Source organism: Pangasianodon hypophthalmus, chromosome 23 (genome assembly GCF_027358585.1).
Source record: "Pangasianodon hypophthalmus isolate fPanHyp1 chromosome 23, fPanHyp1.pri, whole genome shotgun sequence".
Classification (NCBI taxonomy): domain Eukaryota; kingdom Metazoa; phylum Chordata; class Actinopteri; order Siluriformes; family Pangasiidae; genus Pangasianodon; species Pangasianodon hypophthalmus.
Genome location: NC_069732.1, coordinates 19738225 through 19763677, shown reverse-complemented (window position 1 = coordinate 19763677; position 25453 = coordinate 19738225). Strand labels below are relative to the sequence as shown.

The 25453-nt window shown below is 42.6% G+C and overlaps 2 protein-coding genes across 4 annotated transcripts in view; one reads left to right on the top strand and one right to left on the bottom strand.

Annotated features, from left to right (window-relative positions):
* The first annotated feature begins 5595 nt into the window (after positions 1–5595).
* On the top strand, positions 5596–18678 carry ptpn23b (protein tyrosine phosphatase, non-receptor type 23, b). Its single transcript, XM_026910685.3, has 20 exons — positions 5596–6036; positions 7779–7853; positions 9022–9149; positions 9286–9362; positions 9452–9501; positions 9862–9993; positions 10207–10287; positions 10379–10498; positions 10618–10665; positions 10902–10958; positions 11050–11108; positions 11248–11327; positions 12283–12397; positions 12557–12622; positions 13285–13421; positions 13617–13922; positions 15404–15558; positions 15639–15790; positions 15898–16077; positions 16245–18678. Exons 1-20 carry the CDS (start codon positions 5953–5955, stop codon positions 17872–17874), a joined length of 3732 nt encoding a protein of 1243 aa, XP_026766486.3. The 5' UTR covers positions 5596–5952; the 3' UTR covers positions 17875–18678.
* A 1029-nt stretch (positions 18679–19707) lies between these two features.
* cspg5b (chondroitin sulfate proteoglycan 5b) overlaps positions 19708–25453 on the bottom strand; it is a 31027-nt gene continuing 25281 nt past the window's right edge. For all 3 annotated transcript variants that reach the window (XM_034298373.2, XM_034298372.2, XM_034298374.2), the window contains 2 exons: positions 23058–23201; positions 19708–20445 (listed from right to left, as the gene is read on the bottom strand). In XM_034298373.2, coding sequence (XP_034154264.1) covers positions 20197–20445; positions 23058–23201 — 393 coding nt within the window. In that variant the 3' untranslated portion in view covers positions 19708–20196. The remainder of the gene's footprint in view (positions 20446–23057; positions 23202–25453) is intronic.

Genomic DNA, 25453 nt, shown 5'->3' with positions numbered 1-25453 from the left:
GGAAGAAAATGAAACATGGCTAATTAAACATTAGCTCTGTGGTCAAGCTTTAACTCAGGCTTTGACTCAGGTGAGTGTGTCTGAAGCAACGGGCCTTTTGTTTTAAATTCTGCTGTTAGATAGTCGTGCTGTCAAAGTCACGCAGCTTTCTGTACCACTTTCTCTACCGTATTCAGTGCGCTCAACTCTGTAGTTATGAACTTCCCAATACGCACCGACTTCTTTACCCTGGATTGAATCAGCCAGGACTGCAGCGGAGAGACGCATGTCTGTGTGTGTGAGTGTTGCTCCATGTTTTCGACACAGAAGAGTTAAGTCAAAGTGTCCCATACACCAGCACTGAAAGATCTGAGGGAACTTTCCTGGGAATTCTGTCACTGCTGCTTTGCTTCAGCTAGTACGCCAGTACGCTAATACGCTAGTACGCTAATACACTAGTACGCTAGTATGCTGGTATGCTGGTATGCAAGCTTATTGGCTTGTGGAAAACAGCATGTTTAGGAGAAGTGTGTGGTTTTAAAGCCCTGTAGCCTCTCCTGATTTGAGAGAAAGAGGATGCTGCTTTTTCAGAGGAGGAAGTGTGGGCTTGGCTGCTAGCTCACATAAAATCAGCTCTTTATTATGTAAAGTGTTGAATGTATTGTTGGAAACAGAGATGTATAGAATTGAGAAACCTTATATCAAATGATACGATACACAATTTCGTTACACCACGATACACACACAAAAACACACACACCGTTTAACTCCTGTTTCTACCCCCATCCTCTGCACATCTGTGTCCTGGCCCTGTGTTCTGTTTCCGATCCCCCACCACATCTATCAAAACACACATACACACACACACACACACACATACACACACATACACACACACACACACATTATCCCACCTGACTTCCTTTCCTTCCCAAATCGCTCTTGATCAATGCTCCACCTTTCACAACCCACACCTGCTCAATGCTGCACCCTACTGCTGCGTGCACGCACGCACACACACACACACACACACACACACACGCACACGCACACAAACAGCCTACCGTATCTAATTCTCTGTGTGTGTTGAATATAAATCCTCAATGGTAGACATATTGTCTATGTGAAGTGAAAGTGCCAGCTGCCCTAGAAATGCCAGCCAGGGTATATGCCAAGCTCCCCAGGCACAGCCACTGAGCTCAGGCTCCCTCACGCCGCGCTACATCACTAAACACTTACTGACATTTCAGCTAGAAACCATTCATATCCACACACACACACACACACATCCTTCAACATCACTGGTCCTTGCACCAAAAATAGCTGCTTCTTTACCTTGTGCTTTCTTCTACTCGTGACCCTTACTGACTTTATTTTTAAAACCCTTCCTCCTAACGTCTTTGCAAAGCTTCACATTGTTTACTTTGCCATAAAGGTCACCTTTGAGTGGTGCATCTTGGGAGTTGACTCCCAGTGGGGGGTCCCTGAGTCCAGTCATTCAGAAGTGTCTCTGCTAGCCTCCTACAGTCACTCACACACACACAACACACACACAGTTCCTCCAGAGATTTATCATCTTATAAGGACAACATTCTGTCCTTAACTCATTCAAAAGACTTTCATTCCTCGAAAGATAAACACACACTCTTACACACTAGAAAATTTAAATCCAAGGAAATAATCCTTAAGGATTGTATGTGTGTACTGTAACCCCCATGCAAAGCTAGCTCAGCCATACATACAGAAATAATGGAGTGTGTACACGTGTGTGTGCGTGTGCGTGGGTGTGGTGTGGTGTGTGTGCGTGTGTGTGGTGTGTGTGTGTGTGTGTGTGTGTGTGTGTGTGTGTGTGTGGTGTGTGTGGGGTGTGTGTGTGTGGTGTGTGTGTGTGGTGTGTGTGTGGTGTGTGTGTGTGTTTGTGTGTGTGGTGTGTGTGTGGTGTGGTGTGTGTGTGTGGTGTGTGTGTGGTGTGTGTTTGTGTGGTGTGGTGTGTGTGTGTGTGTGTGTGGTGTGTGTGTGTGGTGTGTGTGTGTCTGGGCATGTGTCCCCATGTCATAGTAACACATGACAGTTTCAGTGGTGTCTATGAGGAGAAGTGACTTCTGATGAAAAAAGATTAAATGAAAACAGTTTCTTTTGGACAGTGAGGATAAGGTTAGATTCAGGGGTGTGTGTGATGCTTTATTTATTTATTTATTTATCTATCTTGTGTGTGTGTGTGTGTGTGTGTGTGTGTGTGTGTGTGTGTTGGGGGGGGCGAAGGGGGCGGGGGGTGTAATCCGGAACAGTGGAATTCTAAACCGGAGAAATCCTGTGGTCCACACTCCTGTGTTACCCAGCATGCATTGCTTTCTAGCTGGGAACATTAGCATCTATTAATATTAATGTATTATCCCCCTCCACCCCCAACACACACACACACACACACACACACACACATACACACACACACATGCACACGCACCCATTCACTCACATAACCACATGGGAGTGAATACAATCACAGCTACAATGCCACATCACTGTTGTGAGGGAAAAAACTCTTTCATGCTCTCCATCATGACTGTGACAAGCATTCCTTCCATTAACACACCTCGGGACTGTCAACACACACACTCACACACACACAATGCACTAAAAAACTTTTCTCCCTGTTACAAAAACTCATTTAACAGTTTCTCCTCCATCACACACACACACACACACAACTTATAATTTCAGGCCTTTCTTATTCTAATTCTGATCCATCTGAGTGAATTCCAATTAGCGACTCAGAGCCCTCAGTCCAAGAGAGACCAGGCGTTGCCATGGCTACGGCTCTCCGACTGCCGCCCGTCAGTCTTCCCGTTAGGACCCAGCTGGGCTTTGGGGAGATACGATATGAAATATTAACAAGCGATTGCCGCTCATCAAGGTAACGCAAATCACATGGTGTACGTTTGGTGTGTTATTAGCGATAAGAGAGAGAGAACTGAGCAGCAACCAGTGTGAGGAACTTATCAAAGTTTCCTAACTGACTGTCTACAAGTTAAATAATTAATGAAGCCTAACAGGGAATGACTCTAACCTTTATCTCCTTTTTATTACTTAGAAATGGATTTTCTGCTGACCCAGGCTATCTCTTTTTATTCAATCATCTATCTGTCTATGTGCCTCTCTGATTCTCTCTCTCTCTCTCTCTCTCTCTCTCTCTTTGATTAAGACTTTATTACTTACTCGTAATTTCCTGTGTAAATGTCATGGCCACCCCATGCAGGTGGATTACTGCCTGCCCTGCAGAATGGAGAGGGGACGGGGCCCCGGCTCTCGAGCGGAACTGTGGGATATTACACAATCAATGCATGCAAACCCTGGGAGCAGAGAGAGAGAGAGAGAGAGAGAGAGAGAGAGAGAGAGAGAGAGAGACCGTATTACAGGCGTATCATGTATACATTTACGTATATTGCCCAGACACAGTTGTTTTGGTCAGTTACACTTTCAGTGTAGGCTACTTGAGGAACACACCTCCTGTGGTTATGGAAAGTGAACAGCAACAGGCAGTTATCCAACATAGTTACGCCCACAGGAGCAGGTGAAACAGAGCCTCAGTGTATATATCAGCTAATCAACAAATATTAATCTCTATAACGTCCTGAACATTAAAAAATGTCACTATTTGACAGATAAAAGCTGATTTTCTGTTGATTTGCTCGCATTTCTAGATATTGCACAATTGTGGTTAACTTCTGTAGAGTTATTATTACACCTAGTGGTGAGAAACGGGAACTGCAGCGAGCGGTGATAGAGCTCCATGTGGGTAGGAATCACGCTGCCCCATGCTCACGCTCTGAACATTTGCAGTGGAGGAGGAGCGGACAGGACAGTTAATGACAGGGTGTCTATGATGTACAGAACAATTTCTATTGTAAGATATATTGCAAAGCTTGAGAAAGGGAAAGGGGGAGTATGGAGTGGATAGACTCTGTCCATCAGAAATATGTGTGAAATACTTGTTTCCCTACAGAAAGCCTGAGGAAAAGAAGAAACATAGCTCCCTTTTCCAGTGCACACATTTTTGGGCTAGTTTCAGGTATTTTGTGTGGAGGTAGTTTGAGGTGTATTTGAGGTGAAATTTTGCTGAAACCTGTGAACGCTGCTTAATGATATTTACCTCGAGCACAGCTGAAGGTTCGTCTAAAACCCCCTGAAAGTGAGCTGCTCGACTGTACGCTGGACGACTGCATGCTGTCGACTCTCAACTGCTGATTACAGGGTTACTCTAAAAGTTCCCTAAGTCACGTGTGATAACCTCGCCACTTCATTTTGTCTGAGGCTAAACAGTAAAACTTACGGTGACGAGCTGCTGCATCAAAGGAGAGTTTCCTGTAGTACTCTGAGAAGCATGAGCATGAACAGACTTCAGATATTCTCACTGAAGGGAGCTTCTTGTAGAAAGAGGAAAAACAGGATAACGAGGTTTAAATGTATTAGAGGATGTATTTCCCAGACTGCAGATACAGGGCAGATTCTGCTCTCAGGCTTAAAGAGATGTTTGCAAAAATTCAGGACACACATTTGTCTTGGTGCATTACAGCAGTGAGAATATTGCAGACGTCTTGAGTCATATTTATTAGCTGAAGCACTTTTAGTTGCTGAAGTAAGAGAAAATGAGGAAGAAGGATTTTGGAAAAAGGCCCGAGAGCAGCCAGGTGTAAAAGTCTTTATTAACTGAGACCAAATTTTCCTCTGATGATATGAATACATGACAGACTGGACGTAGTGGAGACGTTCAGCTGTTGAACTGAAAGGTGCTTCCATTCCATTATTGTTTTACAAACATGGCTGAAGATCATTTTATAATAATATAATAAATTGCTCAGCCTTCTCACCTCCACTATGCGGGCGTGTAAAAGCTGCTAGAGCGGTTCGAGGTCCTTCTGCAGCTCTGCATTAGCATCTATCAGGCAGTTATTCTAGGTACCGTGGATGCTCTCGTTTACCTCTTCACCTATTTTAAACACCTTGAGTGTATTTGAAGTTCGTATTAAAGCAGGTCTAAATAAACAGCACATAGGACTCCAGTGTAATTATGATGAGCATTTCAGTGCTGTTACAGGCTGATGGATAGAGCTTTAAAAACATTAATTACTGGCTGTGTTCACCTGATGAAGTGAACATGAGAGACCAGTTGTACTTTAGTAAGTGTCGCCATCTAGCGGTAGTTTCCACACATGAACAGAACTATGTGATATTCTATCATTAAAGATCATTTTCCTGCTGAAAGTGGTTTCACTTTTTAATAAAATGTTTCTATTGCTTTTCATTATTAAAGTACGCTATATGTTATGATAAATGATGATGATGATGATTACTATTAGTATATTTGGAGAAGTATGGTTTGAAATTTCTCTCAAGTCTTGTTTTTTCCATGAGAGTGGGAAATATCATCATTTTTCCTGGAATATTCCCTCACTGTGATAAGCCTTCCCGGAGGAGTGGAGCTCATTGCTACAGGAAAGAGGAACATCTCCATGTTAGTGCTCACGGCTGTGGAATGGGCCGTTCAGTGGTCACGTGTCCACACACCTGTGGTGATGTAGTGTACCTGGGAGCTGATGACTGCAGGCTCTCAGGCCTGCTGTGGCACGCGGACCCTCTTTCACTTTCACCTTCACTGCAACACCCTTAACAGCAACAGCGTTATGATTACTGTACAGTGTAAAAGATTAATCACGCACTTCCCCGGTCCGAATGAAGCCGAATCAGCACGTGCATGAACCCTCTGCTCACGGTCAGGGGAACGCGCGCGCCGGAAACACGGGACTACATTACCCATAAGCCCGGCAGGGCCCGCCCCATGACGTCACGCGTGAACGGTCGCAAGTGCGGAAGAAGGACAGGTGCGGAGTTTTCGGATGAAAACAGGCGGTTTGAGTGGATATTTGTTAGTGATTAGGCTTCAGGGCCGGTGTGAGTGAGGGGCCGGGGTCGGGGATGGAGGCAGTGCCGCGGATGCCGATGATCTGGCTCGAGCTGAAGGAAGCTGCAGAGTTTCACTTCAGCTCCAGAGTTGGACAGGTGAGAGCCACTCCCAACACCACTGTTTACTTAGTAAAACACAAACAAACAAAACTAATGAGTTATGTAATGAGTTATGTAATGAGTTATGTAATGAGTTACGGCTACAACTGTATGAAAAATGCCAGCATTGAAATACACAGTTAAATAATAAGCAGTTAACGAGTTTACTGTCCCGAGGACTGATCAGAGCTGCGTCATAAACAGCAGTGTGTGATAACCTGGGCGGGGCCTCAGTGGGCGGGGCCTGAGTGGGTGGAGCCTCACTGGGCGGGGCCTCACTGGGCGGGGGTACTGTGTAGTGTTGCTGCATTTCCATCAGCTGTCAGTGACCATGTAGTCCACATTATAAACTCAGTGTGTAGTACAGGTTGTGGGTCAGGGTGGCTGGAACTACCGCAACCTGACAAACACCCACAACCTGCCTGGAGAGTATGATCTGAAATCCACACTTTTTATTTAGTAATAATAGTAGTAATAGAGTCCAGAATGGAGCTCATCTTCCCACAATAGAAGAGTTTAATACACACTAAATGGCCAAAAGTTTGTGAACACCTGACCATCACACCCGTATGTGGTTCTTCCTCAAACTGATGCTTCAGAGTTGGAAGCTCTGTGGTCAGTTCGCATTCGAAAACATAAGATAAGATAAATAAGAGATCTAAGATAAACCCTAGCGAGTCAGTTTGAGTTTGCTGTCTAAACTAGTCGTATCACTGCCCTGTTCAGATTGTGTCTCTGCTCTAGCTTTCAGTTCATGTTGCGCTTCATTAGGATGAAGGAGGGACCCAGAAAACCGTGTGGTCAGTGAGAAACAGGTCTACAGTGACAGACTGCTATTACTGATTGCAGTGACCCAAAGGTTCCTTTTCTGTAGCTAGTAAAGAAGAGTAGAGAAGAAAACACATCACCCAGCCTTCACTGATGAACGCCTGCTAGTGCATTAACCGGCTGATATATGTGTAGGTATAGTAGATGTAGCGACGCCCACAAAACTCCATAAAAGGTAAAGTGCACAGACAGCTGGGAGCACGAAATGAGCGATCAGGGTAAAGGCTAAAAAACAGAAGTGGATGTTATTCTGACTCACTTCTATGCCAATAAAAATATTTAATAATAATAATAATAATAATAAGCGAGCGCTTAATCCTCCATCAGCTGAGGCGTTTGTTTACGGCTTACGGCTCTGCGCAGACAGACCGGTTGGTCCTCCGCTTATACACCACTGTTTCTTTATCATAACTGAAGGATTAGTTTCATTCGTCTTAATTTATGGGTGTGTGTCGGCTCGCTTTCTTTAATTTTTATATTTTTTAATTAAAGCCACTAATATGAAAGGAATGGTTTTCAATGGAGCTCTTAGTCCCTGAGCGAGTGAACTAGCATGAAGATGTGTTTTTGATAACTCCATAGCACTTCTACTGGAATTATCTGATTTGAAGTCACTCAAGTCGAGGTTTACATGAGTTAGTCTGCTTAGGCTTAAATTTACGCACATTCAGGAGCATGAGTAGGAAACAAACATCTTTCTTTTACAGGATTTTCCTGATAAATTCCCTGTATAAACAATTTACAAATAAATCCGTTCGTATCCAGCTCGATAAATGAAGCGCACTGATTCAGACGTGACTCGATGCCACATCTTAAAGTGTCTCAATATCACAATCTGCCACCAGTGTCATAGAGTACTGGGGTTTCCAGCTTGCACTGTACCGTACTGTGTGTGTGCTGTTTGTTCGCAGTACATTAAGAGGAACTATGGTGAAAGCCCAGAGAACTACAGCGAAGCACTGAGGAGACTCGAGCAGCTTCGTCAGGTGAGTTGGAGGTGTTTAAAGCACACCACATATTTCTGTTTCACACTTAATACTGTCTGTAAGTCTTATCTATAGGCTTAACGCACTTACCCTTCAAGTAAGGATGGGCAATCTGGCAAATTATCATATCAAGCTCCACCATTTTATCCCGATTATTTTTCATGTTGTCTGTTTTGCAAGTTGCCGAAAAAAGCAACCAAACTCATTTCCCCAGTGCTGTAAATATCGTTCTGTAAGCAAACATCACCTCAACAGCGTATTTAAAAATGTCAAATAAATGAGTAAATCACTTCTACTGACGTCTTCAGTAATTAAAAGTGCAATAAATGGAAAGGTGAGTGAAGATTTAAACATGTTTAAATACTGAATACATTAGCAGAGTTAGTTTTACATTCTTATGAACATTTTTAAAACAATGGTTTTTATTAGAGCTTGTAATCGCACGTCTCTCAGCATTCTGTGTCCAGCTGAGGAACGGCGGTGAATAGTGGTGAGCATGATCAACTTTTTTTTTTTTTTTTTTGAAGTTAAACCCCTCATGTGGAATGTCTTGCTGGGTTTTATTGCCTGTCGTCAGGTACAGTGTCACAGCATCAGTGATATCTTTCCAGCGCTTACCTGCGCTCCGTGTGTTGTCAGTCTCTCAGCGCACTCTGTGGAGTACTTTCTTCTGAACTGCTAAGAACAGTTTACACTCAAGTCTCCATCACTGAACAGCTGATAACTTCAGTTTGATGCAATAGTCTTTAAGCTAAAACTTAAAGTTCTCAAGTTCTGTTTAGCGCTATTAACACTGCTTGACTCTATAGAATAGAAGAGAAATGATATATAATCGCACGATCTGGTGTCCTCCAGATGAGGATGGTTCCCTGTTATGACCGTACAGTGAAGCTCAGGCCCTGTGGATGGGAACATTGTTCTCCTGGAAGAGATAACGTTGTATTGATTTGCAGTGACTGTAAGGGAACAAGTGAACCTGAGCCTTTCTAACAAACTCTCTCTTTACAACATGACAAGCTTCTTTATTCGAAATCTGTTAAAGAGTTCGACAAGCACATCTGAGCATGTATATCACTCTAGACATAGAGCTCATTAATACTACAGTACTGATCATGTGGTGGTGGTGGAGTGTGCATCGCTGTTATCTCTCTCTTTCTCTCACCCTTAGCGTGTGGTAAATGTCCCGAGGGACTTCGAGGGCTGCAACACGCTGAGAAAATACTTCGGACAGCTGCACTTCCTGCAGAGTCGTGTTCCAATGGCAAAGGGACAGGAAGCAGCTGCACCGGTGACATGGCAAGTCAAATTAGAAAAAGAAATGAATTGTGAGAATGTCGAGTCTGTCTGCTGTCCAGTGCCTTCATCACGACCATTCTTCCTCATAGTGTTGCCCTTGTCCTCTTACTGGTGCTCGTTCTGTTGTTCACCACAGGACTGACATCTTTTCAGGAAAGCAAGTCACTCATGAAGACATCAGCTATGAACAGGCTTGTGTCCTTTATAACCTCGGTGAGATACACGTCCATGCTCATGTTCCGTCACACAGACATCTCAGAAAACTGACCAAAAACCAATTTTTTTTTTTTTTTTTTTTGAAGGTGCTTTACACTCTTATCTGGGGGCCATTGATAACAGAGTTTCTGAAGAGGTGAGAACATCCCCCCCTTCCCACACACACACACACACACACAATTAAAGGTGGGGTCAGTGATTTTTAAAATTTAGCATTTTTCTAAAAGTTTGTCTTGCATTCAGCCAGCTGGTGAAAATCATTTATAAATCGCTTTATGAAAACAGGAGAAAAATTATGTGGAGCAGCAGCATCCAGCCAATCAGGACGAGAAGGCTCTCTGCTAGCCTGCTGAGTATGTTGGCGTTCAGACGCTAGGCGTGTGTTTTGGAGGTTTACGTGGCTACATGGCTACTTGTCTCTACGTAAGCCTAGCGCAGATGTAGGTACCGTCTGTAGCTAGCGCTGTGTGTGTGTGTGTGTGTGTGTGTGTTGTAGGGGATGAAGACATCCTGCACCCATTTCCAGTGTGCTGCAGGGGCGTTCACGTACATCAGAGATCATTACAACTCTGGCTACAGCTCTGACCTAAGCCACCAAGCACTGTCCATCAACATCAGTCTAATGCTGGTGAGGAACACACACGCACACACACACACACACACACACACACACACACGCACACACACACACTCTTACATTTATGGCATTTGGCAGATGCCTTTATCCAGACTGACTGACTGACTGACTATCTCATTTATACAACTGAGCAGTTGAGGGTTAAGGGTTAAATTTAACACCAGTTTACTGCTGTCCTCTATCTGTGTGTGTGTGTACTCACAGGGTCAGGCTCAGGAGTGCCTCCTAGAAAAAACACTGCTGGACAACAGGAAGAGCTTGTTGATAGCACGCATCTGCGCCCAGGTGGGAGAGTGTGTTGGTGTTTCTCGTGTACATGGATGTGTCTGTTGTTCTTCTGGTAGCTGTGTAACTCTGAACGCTTGTCTGCCTGCAGGTGTGTGACTACTACAGGGAGTGTACACGAGTGCTGGAGAGCTCAGACTGTGTGTCTGGGAAGAAGGAGTGGAGGAAACTCCTCTCCATGAAAATCAGCTATTTCAGTGCAATTACACACGTGAGTGGGAGGAACACATCTCACATTTCACAAATCATTACTCAAAAGTTTCACAATTAAAAAAACCCCACCCTGTGTATTAAATGCCATGAGTCATGGAGTTGCTTTTGCTGTTTTAGTTACACATGGGCAAGCACTCTGAGGAGCAGCAGAAGTACGGTGAAGCGGTAAGTCTAGTTTACTTTTAACACAAGCAGCAAAACACAAAATGATCCGTAATAAATATTGCTCTCTGAAGATTCATCCTCATTAATAATTTGAGTGTTACCGTACATCTCCTTATATTATTTTGAATGTTTATTATGATAATGAGAAAGATGTAGGCAAGGCTGAGATTTTAAGAGCATAATATTTTGAATGTTTATTAAATATATCAAAGGCTATGATTTTTTTTCCCCACCAGGTTGCGTACTTCCAAAGCTCACTAGGCAAACTAAATGATGCTATTAAGCTAAGCAAGGTAAGAGCACCTCCACACACACACACACACACACAAATATTTTGCACTCCCATTTTCTGCATGATTAACCGTACGACCTTTTCCACTGCAGGGTCAGCCGGACTCCGTGCAGGAAGCTCTGAAATTCAGCATGGACGTCATTGGTGGAAAGTAAGATCTGCACAGGAAACTGTGTATAATATTCATAAAAGGAAAAGGTTTAGCCTAAGCATCAGGGAAGATGTTTTATTTAGATGATGACTATGTTTTGTAAGTTTTGGTTGTCACTCATTTGTGTCTGCTGTTGTAGATTTAACTCTGCGAAGAAGGACAACGACTTTATATACCATGAATCAGTTCCTAGTCTGGACACACTGGCTGCAGTGAAAGGTGTGTGTCTAAAGGTTTTATTAAACCTAACTGATGCAGGCATGTCCACTACGGGGGATCTAAAAAGTTTACACACCCCCGTTAAAATTGCAGGTTTTTGTGAGATAAATCACGTCAGATCTTTCTCCCAACTTTAATGTGAAATAGCAACCAGCAACATCCGAGTGAAAAACACATAGAAACGTTTTAGGGAAAAAAAGAAAAGAAAAGGCTTACAGTAAGTGTGCACACCCTTTATACAGGGTCATGTGACTGTGCTCAGTATTAACCAATCACATTATGACATACCTGTTGGCAGTGAAGTGATTCTGTATCTGTAGGATTTTCTTCACATGTTGGTGTTTCATCTGACTGCTGAAGCCATGATCCTCAAACAGCTTACAAAGCATGTGCGGTATCTCACAGTGGAAAAGTATCGATCACGAGTGACGTACTACACCGCACAAACAGGAAGTGTGGCGTAATTTCACTGTACATCATGCAGCGATACCTGCTGCTCAGGCAGGATAAAATGTTTTCAGTTATCGATTTATCAGATTGTATCAGTAACAAATTCATACACCATCTAGAAATGTTGTGCAATTCCACGGTACGCATGCGATGTGGCTCAACGTACGCTTGCGTGTTCAGGGATGCGACATAACGTCCACACGCCAACACTTTCCTATGAACCTGGCATTGTTGCACCCTTGGTGCTTGGGCCCGTCAATTACTGCCTCCAGCTATATTCTTTTTTTCTACTAACACTTTCTATTTGTTTTTCACTTGACTTTTGTTGGCTGCTATATCACATTAAAGGTGGAAAAAGTTCCTGTTTTCTTCATGTCTTTCTTCATGTCTTGGAACAGAAGTATCTTAGTTTCATCACAAAAACCTGTCATTTTAACAGGGGTGTGTAAAGTTTTTAATATCCACTGTTTGATGCCATTGTGATTATTTGGCGTCTTCTGTGTAGGTGTTCCTCTGGTAAAGCCCCTCCCTGTCACCCCGAATGACCCCAACACCACTGGTCCTGACCTCTTCTCCAAATTGGTTCCTATCGCAGCTCACGAGGCTTCGTCAGTCTACAGGTCGCTTGCAGAGGATCAATCAATAGCAGAACTTTTTCTGCCCAATCTTTTTTTTTTCACCGTCAGTTATGCATCCTGAAAGATTGTATTTACATGATTTACTGCTTTAAAAAAGTCAGTCCTATCCTTCCTGTCTTTCTTTTTTTTTCTTTTTTTTAGTGAAGAGAAGGCCAAACTGCTTCGGGAAGTGATGGCAAAGATTGATGAGAAGAACCAGATCTTAGAGTAAGGGACACACTCAAACCCCATGTCTATGATGTAAAGCCTTACGGGAGAGAGACGCGTTAGATAGCGCTCTCCATCATCATCAAAACCCTGCTGAGGGAATATTTAATAGAAGAACAGTCTTCCAGTAAAAAACATAATCAGGTGTGCTGTTATAGTAAAATAATCAACAACGGAGTGGTGTGATGTGTCGATTAGTTTCCTGTAACAGCACACACAGAAGTGTTTTATTCCTCTTACGCCACAGCAAATTGCCAAATACCGAGTTCATTGCTCGAGCATTATAGCAGCTGTAGACAGTTATTTCCTCATCAGCCTGTATTTTGTCTCTCTGAGGTAAAGTCAGTCTCTCCTGACTGTACCTCAGACTGGAGACTCCTTCTGAAAATGCTAAACAAACGTCTCCTGGCAGAAAACTTCACCTAATAACAAATGCATGTTTTTCAGTCTGTTTATGTGAAGAGTTTACCATACAATCCCTCTGCAAGTTATTGCTATAGAAGTGAAAACAGTGAGATCTGAGGATTTAACAGCACTGAGTTATGAAGATAATTTCAGCCATTTATTATAAATACATTTTTAGGCTGTGGTAAAGATAAGCTTTATTGAGTTCCTCTGGCCCATATGGATTATTCTAAAATCTTTTTTTTTTTGTTCTTTAGGAGTTTTATGGACTCTTTGAACTGTGATTCAGTGGATTTGGACATGTTCAGCTCTGTTCCTTCGGTGTTATTGGAGAAATGTGCAGCGCTCAGTGTTCAGCCAGATGCAGTGAGGAGATTAGTGCAAGCCATGCAGGGTGTGTAGTGCATCCACAGACACCAGAGACTAAAACAGACCTCTAGATTGCAACATTACTGACACACACTTAAACTTGTACATACACCACATATGTGAATATTCATTAGCCATATCTCTGTATTTGTGTTCTGGCCACTCACCTGATCGTGCTGTGATTCACTCTTATATGATCCTGTGCCTGTGTGTTGCACAGCTTTGTCCAGCGTCTACACTGACGTGGGCTCTTACCTGGAGGAAGTGCGGAATGTACTGGAGGAGGATGAGGTAGGGGAGAAGACCCTGGTAAATGTGGCTGGGCAGAAAGGATTGCCTCCCAGGCCTCCTGAACTAACGGAACTCCAAAAGGAGTTCAGGAAATATGAGACAGCCCATCAGGTAGCCAGCCAAACCAATACTGAGCTCCACAAAGCCATGAACCAGCACATCCCAAACCTGCGGCTGCTGCAGGGACCACTGGAGGAGCTGAGGAAGAGCCTGCCTCAGCCACAACTGAGTCAGGGTGAGTGTGTGTGTGTGTGTGTGTGTGTGAGTGTGAGTGTGAGTGTGAGTGTGTGTGTGAGTGTGTGTGTGAGTGTGTGTGTGAGTGTGAGTGTGTGTGTGAGTGTGTGTGTGAGAGTGTGTGTGGGAGTGTGTGTGGGAGTGTGTGTGTGTGTGTGTGTGAGTGTGTGTGTGAGTGTGTGTGTGAGTGTGTGTGTGAGTGTGTGTGTGAGAGTGTGTGTGGGAGTGTGTGTGGGAGTGTGTGTGTAAGTGTGAGTGAGTGTGTGTGTGAGAGTGTGTGTGTGAGAGTGTGTGTGTGTTAAAATAACTCATTTTATCTAGTTTTCCAAGTACAAATACTACAAATTTTTATTACTAAAAATGACTGAAAAATTAGTAAATAATCTTGGAAATTAATAAAACAGGAATTTTACAAAATATATTTATGTCATAAGAGAGAAGGTTTAGAAGGTTTAGTGGCACAACGGAAAAGCGTTCGGCCTATCGTCTGGATCACGAGTTTGAATCCCAATGATCTCACAACCGTCGTATGAATCACAGTCTGTGAGCTCATGCACGCGGCACAGAGCGCTTTCCTCCGATTGGGTTACGCTGCCCTGTGACGCTGCATGAGCAGCAGCTGGAGACGATGTGGTTGGTTGGCTTCATGTGAGGAAGCAGGTGTTACGTGTGATGATAGGGAGAGCTGGCTGGTGGGTGGGAACTGGCAGGTGAAAAAAAATTGGGGAGAAAATGAGAGAAAAAAACAATGACTCTAATTTGCACACGATTGCCATTGGTACAATATCTGGCCTTAGTATCTCATTAAAAACACTATATTACTGTATTAAATAATAAATACTGGAGTTCATCTGAGGAAAGGTTTAAAAAAAGAATTTTTTGCCATGAGACACCGACATGTCAGAATGCAGATGTGAAGTACAGCAGATCTGCCATGGATTAGTGTCTGTTTCAGATGATGCAGTGGATCTGGTGAAAATCAGTGCACAGATGAATCAAGAGAAATGTAAACAGAAAACCAACCAAGGTCTAAAGAAAAGTTACTGAGACCCCTTCGTGAAGATATATTTACCACAGCATTAGGCATATTTCAATTGTAAATATTTTCAAATACTTGCAAACAGTTTATTATTGTTGTTGTGTTAATATTCTATTCCAGTTTTTTAAGCAAATGCTTTTTAAATAGCTTTAAAATTATTTTGTACATTACATACACTCACTGGCCACTTTAAAACTGTGCACCTGCTCATTTCTGCAATTATCCAACACCTCATTGATGAGAGAGATCAGAGGAAAATGGCCAGACTGGAAGATCTTGACCTGCTGCCACATGATTGGATAACTGCATGAATAAGCACAGGTACAAGTGTTCCTATTAAACTGGCCAGTGAGTGTATATGTCTTTGGTATAGTAGTGTATGTTGCATGCATGTGTAGGCGTGTTTGAGTGTGGACATCAGTGACTCTGTCCTTGTCCCTTAGATGACACGTCATCCTTGCAGACAATGAGACGGATTTATGGTAAAGTGGATGAGATGCGTAAGCAAAGGGTCTCATTTGAGAAGGAGCTTCGTGACCTCATTCAGAAAGATGACATTACAGCTATTCTGGTGACCACTGAACGGTCTGAGATAAAGGTATGGTCTGCACTATTTCATTAATAACTTGTATTTCACTAGTGTCTTTTGACCAAGTCGTATGACAATGTCTGTCTTAGGCAGTGATTGAGGAGCAACTGCAGAAATATGGCCAGTTGAAGGGATACATTGATCAGAACCTAACAGCCCAGGATAACATTATTAAAGCTTTGACAGAGGCTAATGTGCAGTGCGCCACCATCCGAAAGACCCTCAGTGTCACACAACAACAGTATGTGTATTTGCATTTTATTTGTGTCATTGGGAATGAATATCCATATATGTATGTAGTAGATGTATAGCCAGTTATGGGTGTAACCCACATGGCTTGCTCTACAGATGGAACAGCTCTATGCAGTCTATGGTGGCTTCGTATGAAGCATATGAGGACCTGGTGAAAAAGGCTGAGGAAGGTAAAAGCTTCTATCAGGACCTGGAAAAAAAGATATCCAGCCTTCTGGACAAAGTTAAGACCATCTGCCAGAGCAGAGAAGAGGGGAGAACTGCCTTGTTGGAAAGGTAAGAATGACACTGCTAGGATGACAGCACTAACAGATACTTTATCTCATAGAGTAAAAGGAATACATATTTAAAATCCACATAGGATAAAATTAAAGTGAAACTGTTTCCCACTCCTACTCAGACATTACTCATTTTGGTTTTATATTTCTGCCTTGTTTCCATAGGGAGGTAGCAAAAGTGCCTCCTCCTAGACCTACTGCTCAAAAGCCGGTGCTTGGCAATAAAACCCCAGGTCCTCAGTCTGGCACCCCCTGTATGGAGGCTTCTGTTTCCTCCTTTAGCCTTGGACAGGATATACCCCAGAAACCGCACACCCTGCCCCCAGATATGGCCTTGGCTAGAGGTCCACCACTCATTAACACTGGTCCCCATGGACCAACCCCTCTCACTTGGCCCCCAGGGGCAGCCAGTCCTCCATTTTCAAACCAGGGAATGCCACAGTTTACACCTACTATACAACCCCCTTATGGCCAAGTTTCAGGAGTCCCACAACCAGTGGCACCTATACAGCATCCTTCAGGTTATGTTGTACCTCAGCAGTTCCAGCCTGGTCCATCTAGAGGCATCACACCAGTTCCCCAGCAGATTAATCCTCAAAATACTTCACAAATGCCTCATCAGGGCTATATCCCAGCACCTTGGCAGAAATCACCAAGTGTATCCTTTCCTATTGTATCAGCAAATTATACTATGCCCCCTGAGATGGGACAAGCTGCTGCAAGACCAAGTCTGCCTGGACATGTTCTCATGTGTGGTGGACAGGGTCAACACATGCAGTCTAGCATGCCTCAGTCCTCTTCTGCTCAACAAGTGACTCCAGGAACACAGTACCAAGGTTTCACCCCACAGCCTGGAAATGGCATAATCTCTCAGGCACCTAGGGTTGCCTTTTTTGGGCAAAGCCAGCCACCTTCACATCCTGGACAGTTCCAGCCTCCAGTGCCACCTCAGAGCCAGTCTCAGCCAATCCCAACTACTGCTTACTGGCCTACTTTAGGTGCACACACCCAGTCTCTGCCTGGCTTACCTGTTCAGCCAGGCCTTCTCTCAGTTTCACAGGCTTCCCTTCCTGTTGAATCTAAGGTACAACCATTTCCTTCTGGTCCTGTTAACCAGTTTCATCCAGGACAATCTACACAAAACCAGCCCCAAGCTCATATGGGTCATGTTCTTCCCTCCATTCCATCTTCTCAACCTCAACAAATGCCTGAATCCCTCCAGAATGCTAACAAACAGACACCTTTATCTCAAACTACCACTCAGGTACCTTTCACCCAAAATCTCCCGATGCCTTTTGCTTACCACGCCTCTGGTAACTCTCATATGCCTCAGAGAATTGCACTACCAGATGGTGACATGTATTTTCAGCAAGGAACACCTCAAAGCCAAGCACAGCCCCTTCCAGCCCAAAACATGTGTCAGCAACCCACTACTCAGTTCAGACCCATCTTTCAGACAGGGAATCCCCTTCAAAACCAAAATATTCCACCTCAGAATAACTCATCTTCTGGACCAATTACTGTCCCAGTGATGGACAATCCAAATCCCCCTGCACTTGCTGGTATTCTTACACCTTCTCCAGCTCACCCCTTACCCTGTAATCAGCCTGGGCCTGTCCTGAAGCCTTCATCCTCTGACAATTCATTCAGTGTCACAGAGTATAAAGAGGGATTCCAGCAGATAAATCCATCTCATGGGGCTATGAATCATGATTTTATTCAAGACAAGATGGAAAAACTCAGCATTACTTCCCAGGGAGAAGCTTCTGATTGTGGAGAAGATAAAGTAAAATAAAATCCATAAATAAAATAAGATAAAATTCAAGCTGGTGTAATGTCAGCAAATAACACTCAAGTTTATGATCAGTCTCAAGCTAATCTTAACCAATCCAATTAGAATGTTAAAATGGAATGTGGGAATAATACCAGCGAGTCTACAGTTTGTACAGCCAGTTACCGTGTGAATACAGCTGATGGAACCTGAGAGGTCCTCTCCTTCTCGAGGTGTGAGGAAACATCAGAGAATCGAGAGGAAGACCACACAAATCAAAAGATGGATGATCCACACTAGTCGCAAAAGAGTGTTCTTTTCAGTGATCAGGACCCTCTTTAGATATTACATAAGACATAAAATACACTCTACTTGTAGTAATTATTGTAATTATTAAGTGCATAACATAAAGGAGTTAATACTCTACATTCTTCCTTATGCAAACCTCTATGGAGAAACATTGGCACTAAATGTTCTGTACCTTAGCTTACTTTCTTAAGACCAAATTAATTAACACAAATATAAATTGTATCTACATGAGACTTCTAAGGAAAATTTATTGTTTCTGTGTGTAACTACGTAATCTCTTCTTTAGAGCTTTTATAATTGCACTATATTCCTGATCATAGTTTGTGATGGCAATAATGAAGCTGGTGTGAACTTAGTTACTGGGTTCATGCAGCATTAACTATAATAAGGATGCAATACAGTACAAATTTTAATACACTGACACATTTACTCTTCTGTGCCTTGATGTTCTGTCTAATGATTTATGCCTGGTAATTTCTCTAACATGGGGCTTTTCTAATAAAGTTTACAGTGTAATGAGCTTGTTGCACTGCCCATTCCTGCACATGTGAGAGATGTATGGACATTTTCCAGAATTAGCCAGCCTCCACACACTGCCCTTACACTGCCACATAAAAGCTTGTGTGTGTGTGTGTGTGTGTGTGTGTGTGGAGACAGGCATTGGAGATGCTACTGTGTGTGCACGCATGTGTGTGTTCAGCCATTCTTTGGGCTTACTGGAGCTATCCAGATTAAATCAGTGCGCTTCACTGACTTCAGACACAAAGACACATAGAAGAGATTTACACACACACACACAGAGGGAGAGAGAGCACTGCTTTTACACATGTCCTCCATGCAGCTGAGAGAGAAACTCAAACCCCCATGGCCTCTTTTCTTTTCTACAAGTTTAAACTTATAAAGTGAAATATAAATTCCACACAGTGAAGTAATCCACACTGGGAACGAGGTAAAGTGAGTCACTGAGTTCATGTTACAAATGTCTCTAAAAGTGGCATTACCACAATAATATGTACAATGTGCAGCAAGTTGAATCGTTGTGACAAACACATGGAAATGATCGTGTTCAAGTGTGTATGCATTTACTGTAAAGCTACTGTGCATTTTATTACAGTCAAATTCTACCCCATTTCCATGATTTCTCTCTAATGAGCACCGTCTTCTTCTAAAATCCCTTTTCTCTTTGATAGGAGGAGAGCCAGTGACCCACTTTTTCATCATGAGCTACAACAATGTTAGTCAACTGATAGAGCCTTTTGTCCAGCATACACTTCTGAAATAATGTCTTTGCTGGTTGAACATATCGACTTAATGTGTATTTAATAGTTGATTTAGTTATAAACTAATGTTGGTCAGATGTCAGTGCATGCTACTAGTTATAAAAGCTAACCGTTAGTCATCTAGTTGGAGCTGTTTAGTGAGCTGTGTGGCGTAAGTGACCTCTCTGTTCCTGTCTCTCCTGCTCTGATCCTCTGTTTTTGCATGTACGTGTTTGCAGAAGGAAATTGTGGCACTATACAGTTATTTTTGAACAAAGGATGAACAGTCTTATGAAGTATTCACATAATTCAAAGTGTTTATTCTAAATGAAAAGTATTAATCAGATTAAAAATGTGAAAAAAGCACCTCATTAATTAATGAATTAGTTATCCTTCAGAACATTTGTTTGCTGTATGACGTGACAGATGAGATATTGGAGTCGTGGCAGACATTCATGTTTGATATCAGAAGTGTTTTGGGAATGATTACAGGTCAGCCAGTGTTGGTAGATTCTTGGTCATTACAGTCATTACTATCCAGTGTGCATTTGGAATATATTGGTACTTTATATTCTTACATGAGATCCGTGGGTAAAATCCTATGTTTCAGCTTGTTATTTGTTTATGGTACAGGTGTGTTGACTACGTGTGTACCTGACTTTGAGACTGTTGGCCAAATCTCAGTGAGAAGATGGGTCCTTTAAGCAGCTGTCAGTTTGTCATTCCCAGACATTGCAGTGGCATCGTCATGGTGACCATTAAAACATTTTTCAAAGTGTTATGGTGTGCAGGCTTTCCCCAGGCGAGGGTTGGGCGTCCTGGAGGACATCGGGCTATAGCCGGGCTCAGAGCCTCGTCTGGGCCGTATCTGTGGGAGGACTTTGCCTTGCCTGGATCGTCCTGGGGATATTTTGGGGGATTTGGGGAGCTTATAGAGGAAGACATTATAGTGAAGTGGTGGGCTTGTCTCAGGGTGCGTCTTCGCCTTGTTAGGGAGGAGCAGCTCCAAATCGATGGTCACACCGCTCTACAGATGAGAACACAGAATAAAAAAGGAACAAAAATACACCAGGCACATGGAGTACATTTACTACAGACACACACAATAAAAAAAAAGGATGATATACTGTATGTATAAAGATTTGTGTACTTAAAAGCACCAAATGTAAAATTATAGATAAAATAAGACTGGTATAAAAGACAGATGACAAATTAAGGAAAAATAAAACAGTTGTTCTGTTGTTCTGTTGTAAAGGGAGATTTTGTTGGAAAGGTTTGGGTTCACTTGTTTCCTCAGTCACTGCAAATCAATACAAAGTGATTGTGACTGATCAACTCTGTCTTATGATGAAACATTTCTATCCTGATACGAGTAATCTCTTCCAGGAGAACAGTGTTCCCATCCACATCCTCAGTGCACAGTCTGATGAGGATGAAAATGATGGAAATCATGTGCTACAGTCTGTTTTGGACTGACGTGTTGGACAGTGTCTCCACCACCAGCACCAAAACACCAGCTGAGAGAATATCTTTTGGAAGAACAATCTTCAACAGTTCCAGACTTTGCACATTGAAGCTTTTCTTTGTTTCTGTTTCTTTTACTTTAATTTGTCACCTGTGCATGTCTGTATGTCTGTGTGTGTACTCATAGTAACATGTGAACAGTGTTATTGAAATCAGCCGTGTTTACGAGTTTTAGTCCAGCAGTAGTGAGGAGTGCAGAGATGTTTAGGGTGCAGCAGCGGCTGGTAGAATGCTAGGCGCATGGTGCACTGCAGTTACAGTCACATTTTGTGAGATTTTACCTGAGTGATTTTATGGGTGTGATTGTGTCATGTGAGAAAGAACAGCTGAACAGGCAAAGTGGAGATTTTGCATGGCGTATCAACATGAAATAATTCACTTATAAGATGTGATATAGCTCTTACAGGTGTGTTTGAGGGAACATGGGTTATGGTCTTGTTACAAGTGAAATGATGTACACTTACACAACTTCTCAAACCCTCAGTATGTTCAGCAACAGCCCCAGGTACATATTCAAGCCATGCACAAGGCTCAGAAGATGAGAGAGTAGGACAGATGGAGAAAGGCGGATATAAAGCAAGAGAGGAGGAATGGCGGAGTACAGGAATACACTGGGACCAGCTCAGTACTGTCAAAAATGCTTTATTTCAGCAAACTCTGTTTTTATCATCAGTCATAGACTATTTCTAAAAAAGGATCAAATGAAAATCTTAAGTACACCAACATCAATAAAAAGCAAAACAATGTGCTTTTACAGTAGCACTGTATATATATATATATGTCATACATTGGCCTACTCACTCAGACAAAAGAACAGCAAAACTCAGTTATCTGTTGTTAAACATACTTTACAAACTTCCTTTTCTCTATTTTTTTCATGTTTAAACAAAAGAACACCAATGCATGCCAACTCCAAATAAGGCAGGACAGAGAGGAGGGCAGAAAGGGACTGACTGACAGCAGCCAGGGTAAAGGTGAATTTATACGTCGAGAGGCTGAAGCATGGATTGTGTTCACAGTGTGACGTAGCATGAAACAGCATAACTCAGCATGAAGGTGACAGCAAGCAAGGAGGAGCAGGAAAGTGACCAACACCGATGTGCATCTCTGGTGCATGTGTGTGGATTAACAGGCAAATTCTAAAGTAGTGTGCGCGGGTTGTGTTCAAAAAGAAAATACAGTTCCACTGCATATTAAACACTTTACACCTCTACTGGTTTGGTAGCCTAAGCCATGACCAGAACATTTCATACCAACAAATCAAATTTCATATTAATTTCATGCTTGCTTCATACCAGTGCTTTGAGTTACACTGATCCTGCCTGTATTTGCGTGTGTGTGTGTGTGTGTGTGTGTGTGTGTGTGGGAAGTGGTGTCTGCATAGCTGTACATAAGAGTGACCTGCTCCCTCTCCACACTGTCTGTGGAGGTAAACATTTCTCCTGCAGCACTCATCAGTCATTTCATGTATAAGTATTCACGTTATGGTATTCCTTTAATTCACTAATTCCAGTTTTTATCCAATCGCATTCTGGTCAGGGTCGTGGTGGATCCAGAGGGTGAAGTGGAATACACCCTGGATGAGACACCAGTTCACTGCAGTACACCATACACACACCCACACTCTCGTTCCTAATCTCATTCCCAGCTACGGGGCAATTTACAGTCAGCAATACACCTACTGGCATATTTTTGAGAGAAACCTATGCAGAGAGGGGGAATACACACAAAACTCCACGGAGATACTAACCTGAGCTAAGGATCAAACCAGGGACCCTGAGCTGTAAGTCTCAACGCCACCTGCTGCGTCACCGTGCCGCCCATCTTTATTATATTACCTTAGAAATTCTGAGAGTAACTGACACAAGCTTATGCATGTGCTGTCTACCATTACATAAAAAATGATTAGCTTGCTAGTTAAGTTAAGCTAAGTAAGTTGAAAAAAATCTGTAGCCCGACTATCCAGGTGGAGATTGGTTAGCTAGGTCTCTAATATGCGTATCTATGGTTACTAGACAGGTAAGGACCAGTGTATTATCAACATGCACTGTTTCCACTACAGCGTCTGCCTGTGGGTGGATCCTGCTACTACATCATGTTCTTCAGAGAGTTTACCTCTTCCTGATCGTCACTGACGATGGGGTTGTTCTCATGTTTAGGTGTCAGCGAGTTCTGGATGTTCAGAGACTCATCCTCCTTAGCAGGGGTTTTGACTGGCTCCTCTGGCTCCTCTGGCTCCTCTGGCTTGGCAGTGTCATTCTGCAGGCACCACACACACACACACACACACACACACACACACACACACACACACACACACACAAAAGCACAAAAAAGACAGCCACATAGTAAAAAAAAAAACATTCCAGAGGCAGTATATAGCAGTAACACCCAGAATATCAGTCCTGAAGAATTCAAGCATAAATCCATCGCACTGGTCAAACTCAAACACCTTCACCACAGTTAAACTCTTTACCAGGTTAAATCAGCATGCCCTCTCTACACAGGGTTATTTCTCTGTTTCACATGTACCACTGACAAACTGCAGATATGTAATGAGTATGTGAAAGAAGCCAAGTGCAGGCCTGCCTTAAATCTCTTACTTTACTGAGGAAATGCGTTAATGCTGTTTGGAAAAGTGTAATAGTGATCCCAGAATGTCATTAGCTCACGGAATTAAACGGTGTGTATCGATGTACGTTCGGCAAAATGGGTTTGTCAACAACATTTTTTTGTTTGTTCCATTTCAGACATCATCATCATCATCATCATCATCATCATCATCATGTCTTAATGTGATAAACCACTGCATAAGGTAATACACCAGCTGAGGTACAGTCGAGGTCATACGTTTCCATACGCCTTGCAGTTAAACTGCGCACTGTTCTTCAGAAAAATCCTCCAGCTCCTGCACATTCCCTGCTTTTCCAGCATCTTGAAATATGCAGAAGATGCTGGAAAAGCAGAGAATGTGCAGGACCTGGAGGATCCTGGTTTAACTGCAAGATTCTGCAAGGCGTATGGAAACTTATGACCCCAACTGTACTGCTACAGGAAGCTACCAAAGATGTTTAATTAAAATGTAAAATATAATATACAATAAGTGTAGACCATATATTACTATCTACCATAGTGTCCACCATTGGGGCGAATCTCTCTCTCTCTCTCTCTCTCTCTCTCTCTCTCTCTCTCTCTCAGCCTGTCAATCCATTCCATCATGAAAGAGTTTCTCCATCTTTCTAAGCTAGTTCAGAGTACAGCTTTCAGTGAGGAGTCTGAGATTCAGAGCCAAGCTGATTGAAGGAGAAGTCACATAAAGTAAAATATATAGAATATATATAGTAGAATATTCACCCCTTGTACTGGGGAGGTATCATTCTCATTTCACCCTTTTAATCCAACTGTCTAAAATATTAAAGGTATTTAAACATTCCTTTTTTAGCTCTAATAATTACACAAATTGTGTTTCATAAAGATCAGAGTGTAAAAGGGACTAAAATAATGAGGTCTTTCTCCAGCAATGAAGCTTCAGTTCATCTGATCAGTAGAGTATCATAAGATCAGCAGCAGAGGAACCAGCAGGAGACATTTGAGGGGACGGAGCATGAGGCATACAGAAATAAACAAAGGATTAAACAACCTGTTGTCTGCTCTCAGGTCCGGTTTATACTACAAAATGTTAAAGGAGCACATACTTTATGTCTATAGGACATTTGGCACTACAGGTCACTGTGCTGTGACGGGTTATTTCAAAACTAGTCTTAGTGTACAGTCCATGTACTACACACCCCATTAATCCCATTCGGTACCAGTACTGAGCTGCTGCTGTTGATGTTACTTTACCCCAGAACTCACTTAGTAATATTTTATTTTAATATCTTAGTGTCTCAGTACAACTGAGTCAAAAAGTGACAAGTGTTTTGTGGAGCAGGGGCTTTATAACAAATTTATACTAGTCAAAGAGTAATTCAAAAAAGTAGTCGTTTCCATGAGTAGAGTAAAAAAGGTTTCAGTCAATGCTATTTTAGGCTGTTCTGTTTGTGCATCAAGCTACACATTACACTTCCAGCTTCAACGCTTGTTTAAGCTATACTTTTCATAGCAAAAGTAAATAAATCTGTGTATCATATTACAATATTTGAAGATGTAGACACTGCATCAGAAGTGGATGCTGCATCACACCACCCAAGCACTACCTAGACCATCTCTACCTGCACAAGCACTAAGCAAGCACTAAGCAAAGACTACCTAGACAAGACCCTCCCTCGAAACTCAGCACAAAAACAGGACAGAGGTGGTGGGGAAGCCACACTGAGACCAACAGTCACTCTGAAGGAGTTACAGAGTACAGTGGCTGAGAGTGGAGTGAAGGTGTAACTGAGGACTGTATGGGAGGTGTGACTAGAAGGAAACCATTACAAAAGAAGAGCCATATGAAAGTCAGAGAGTGACATAGTGAAGATGTAATTTTGTGTGTGTGGCGCAAACCTAATGCATACCATACATCAAGT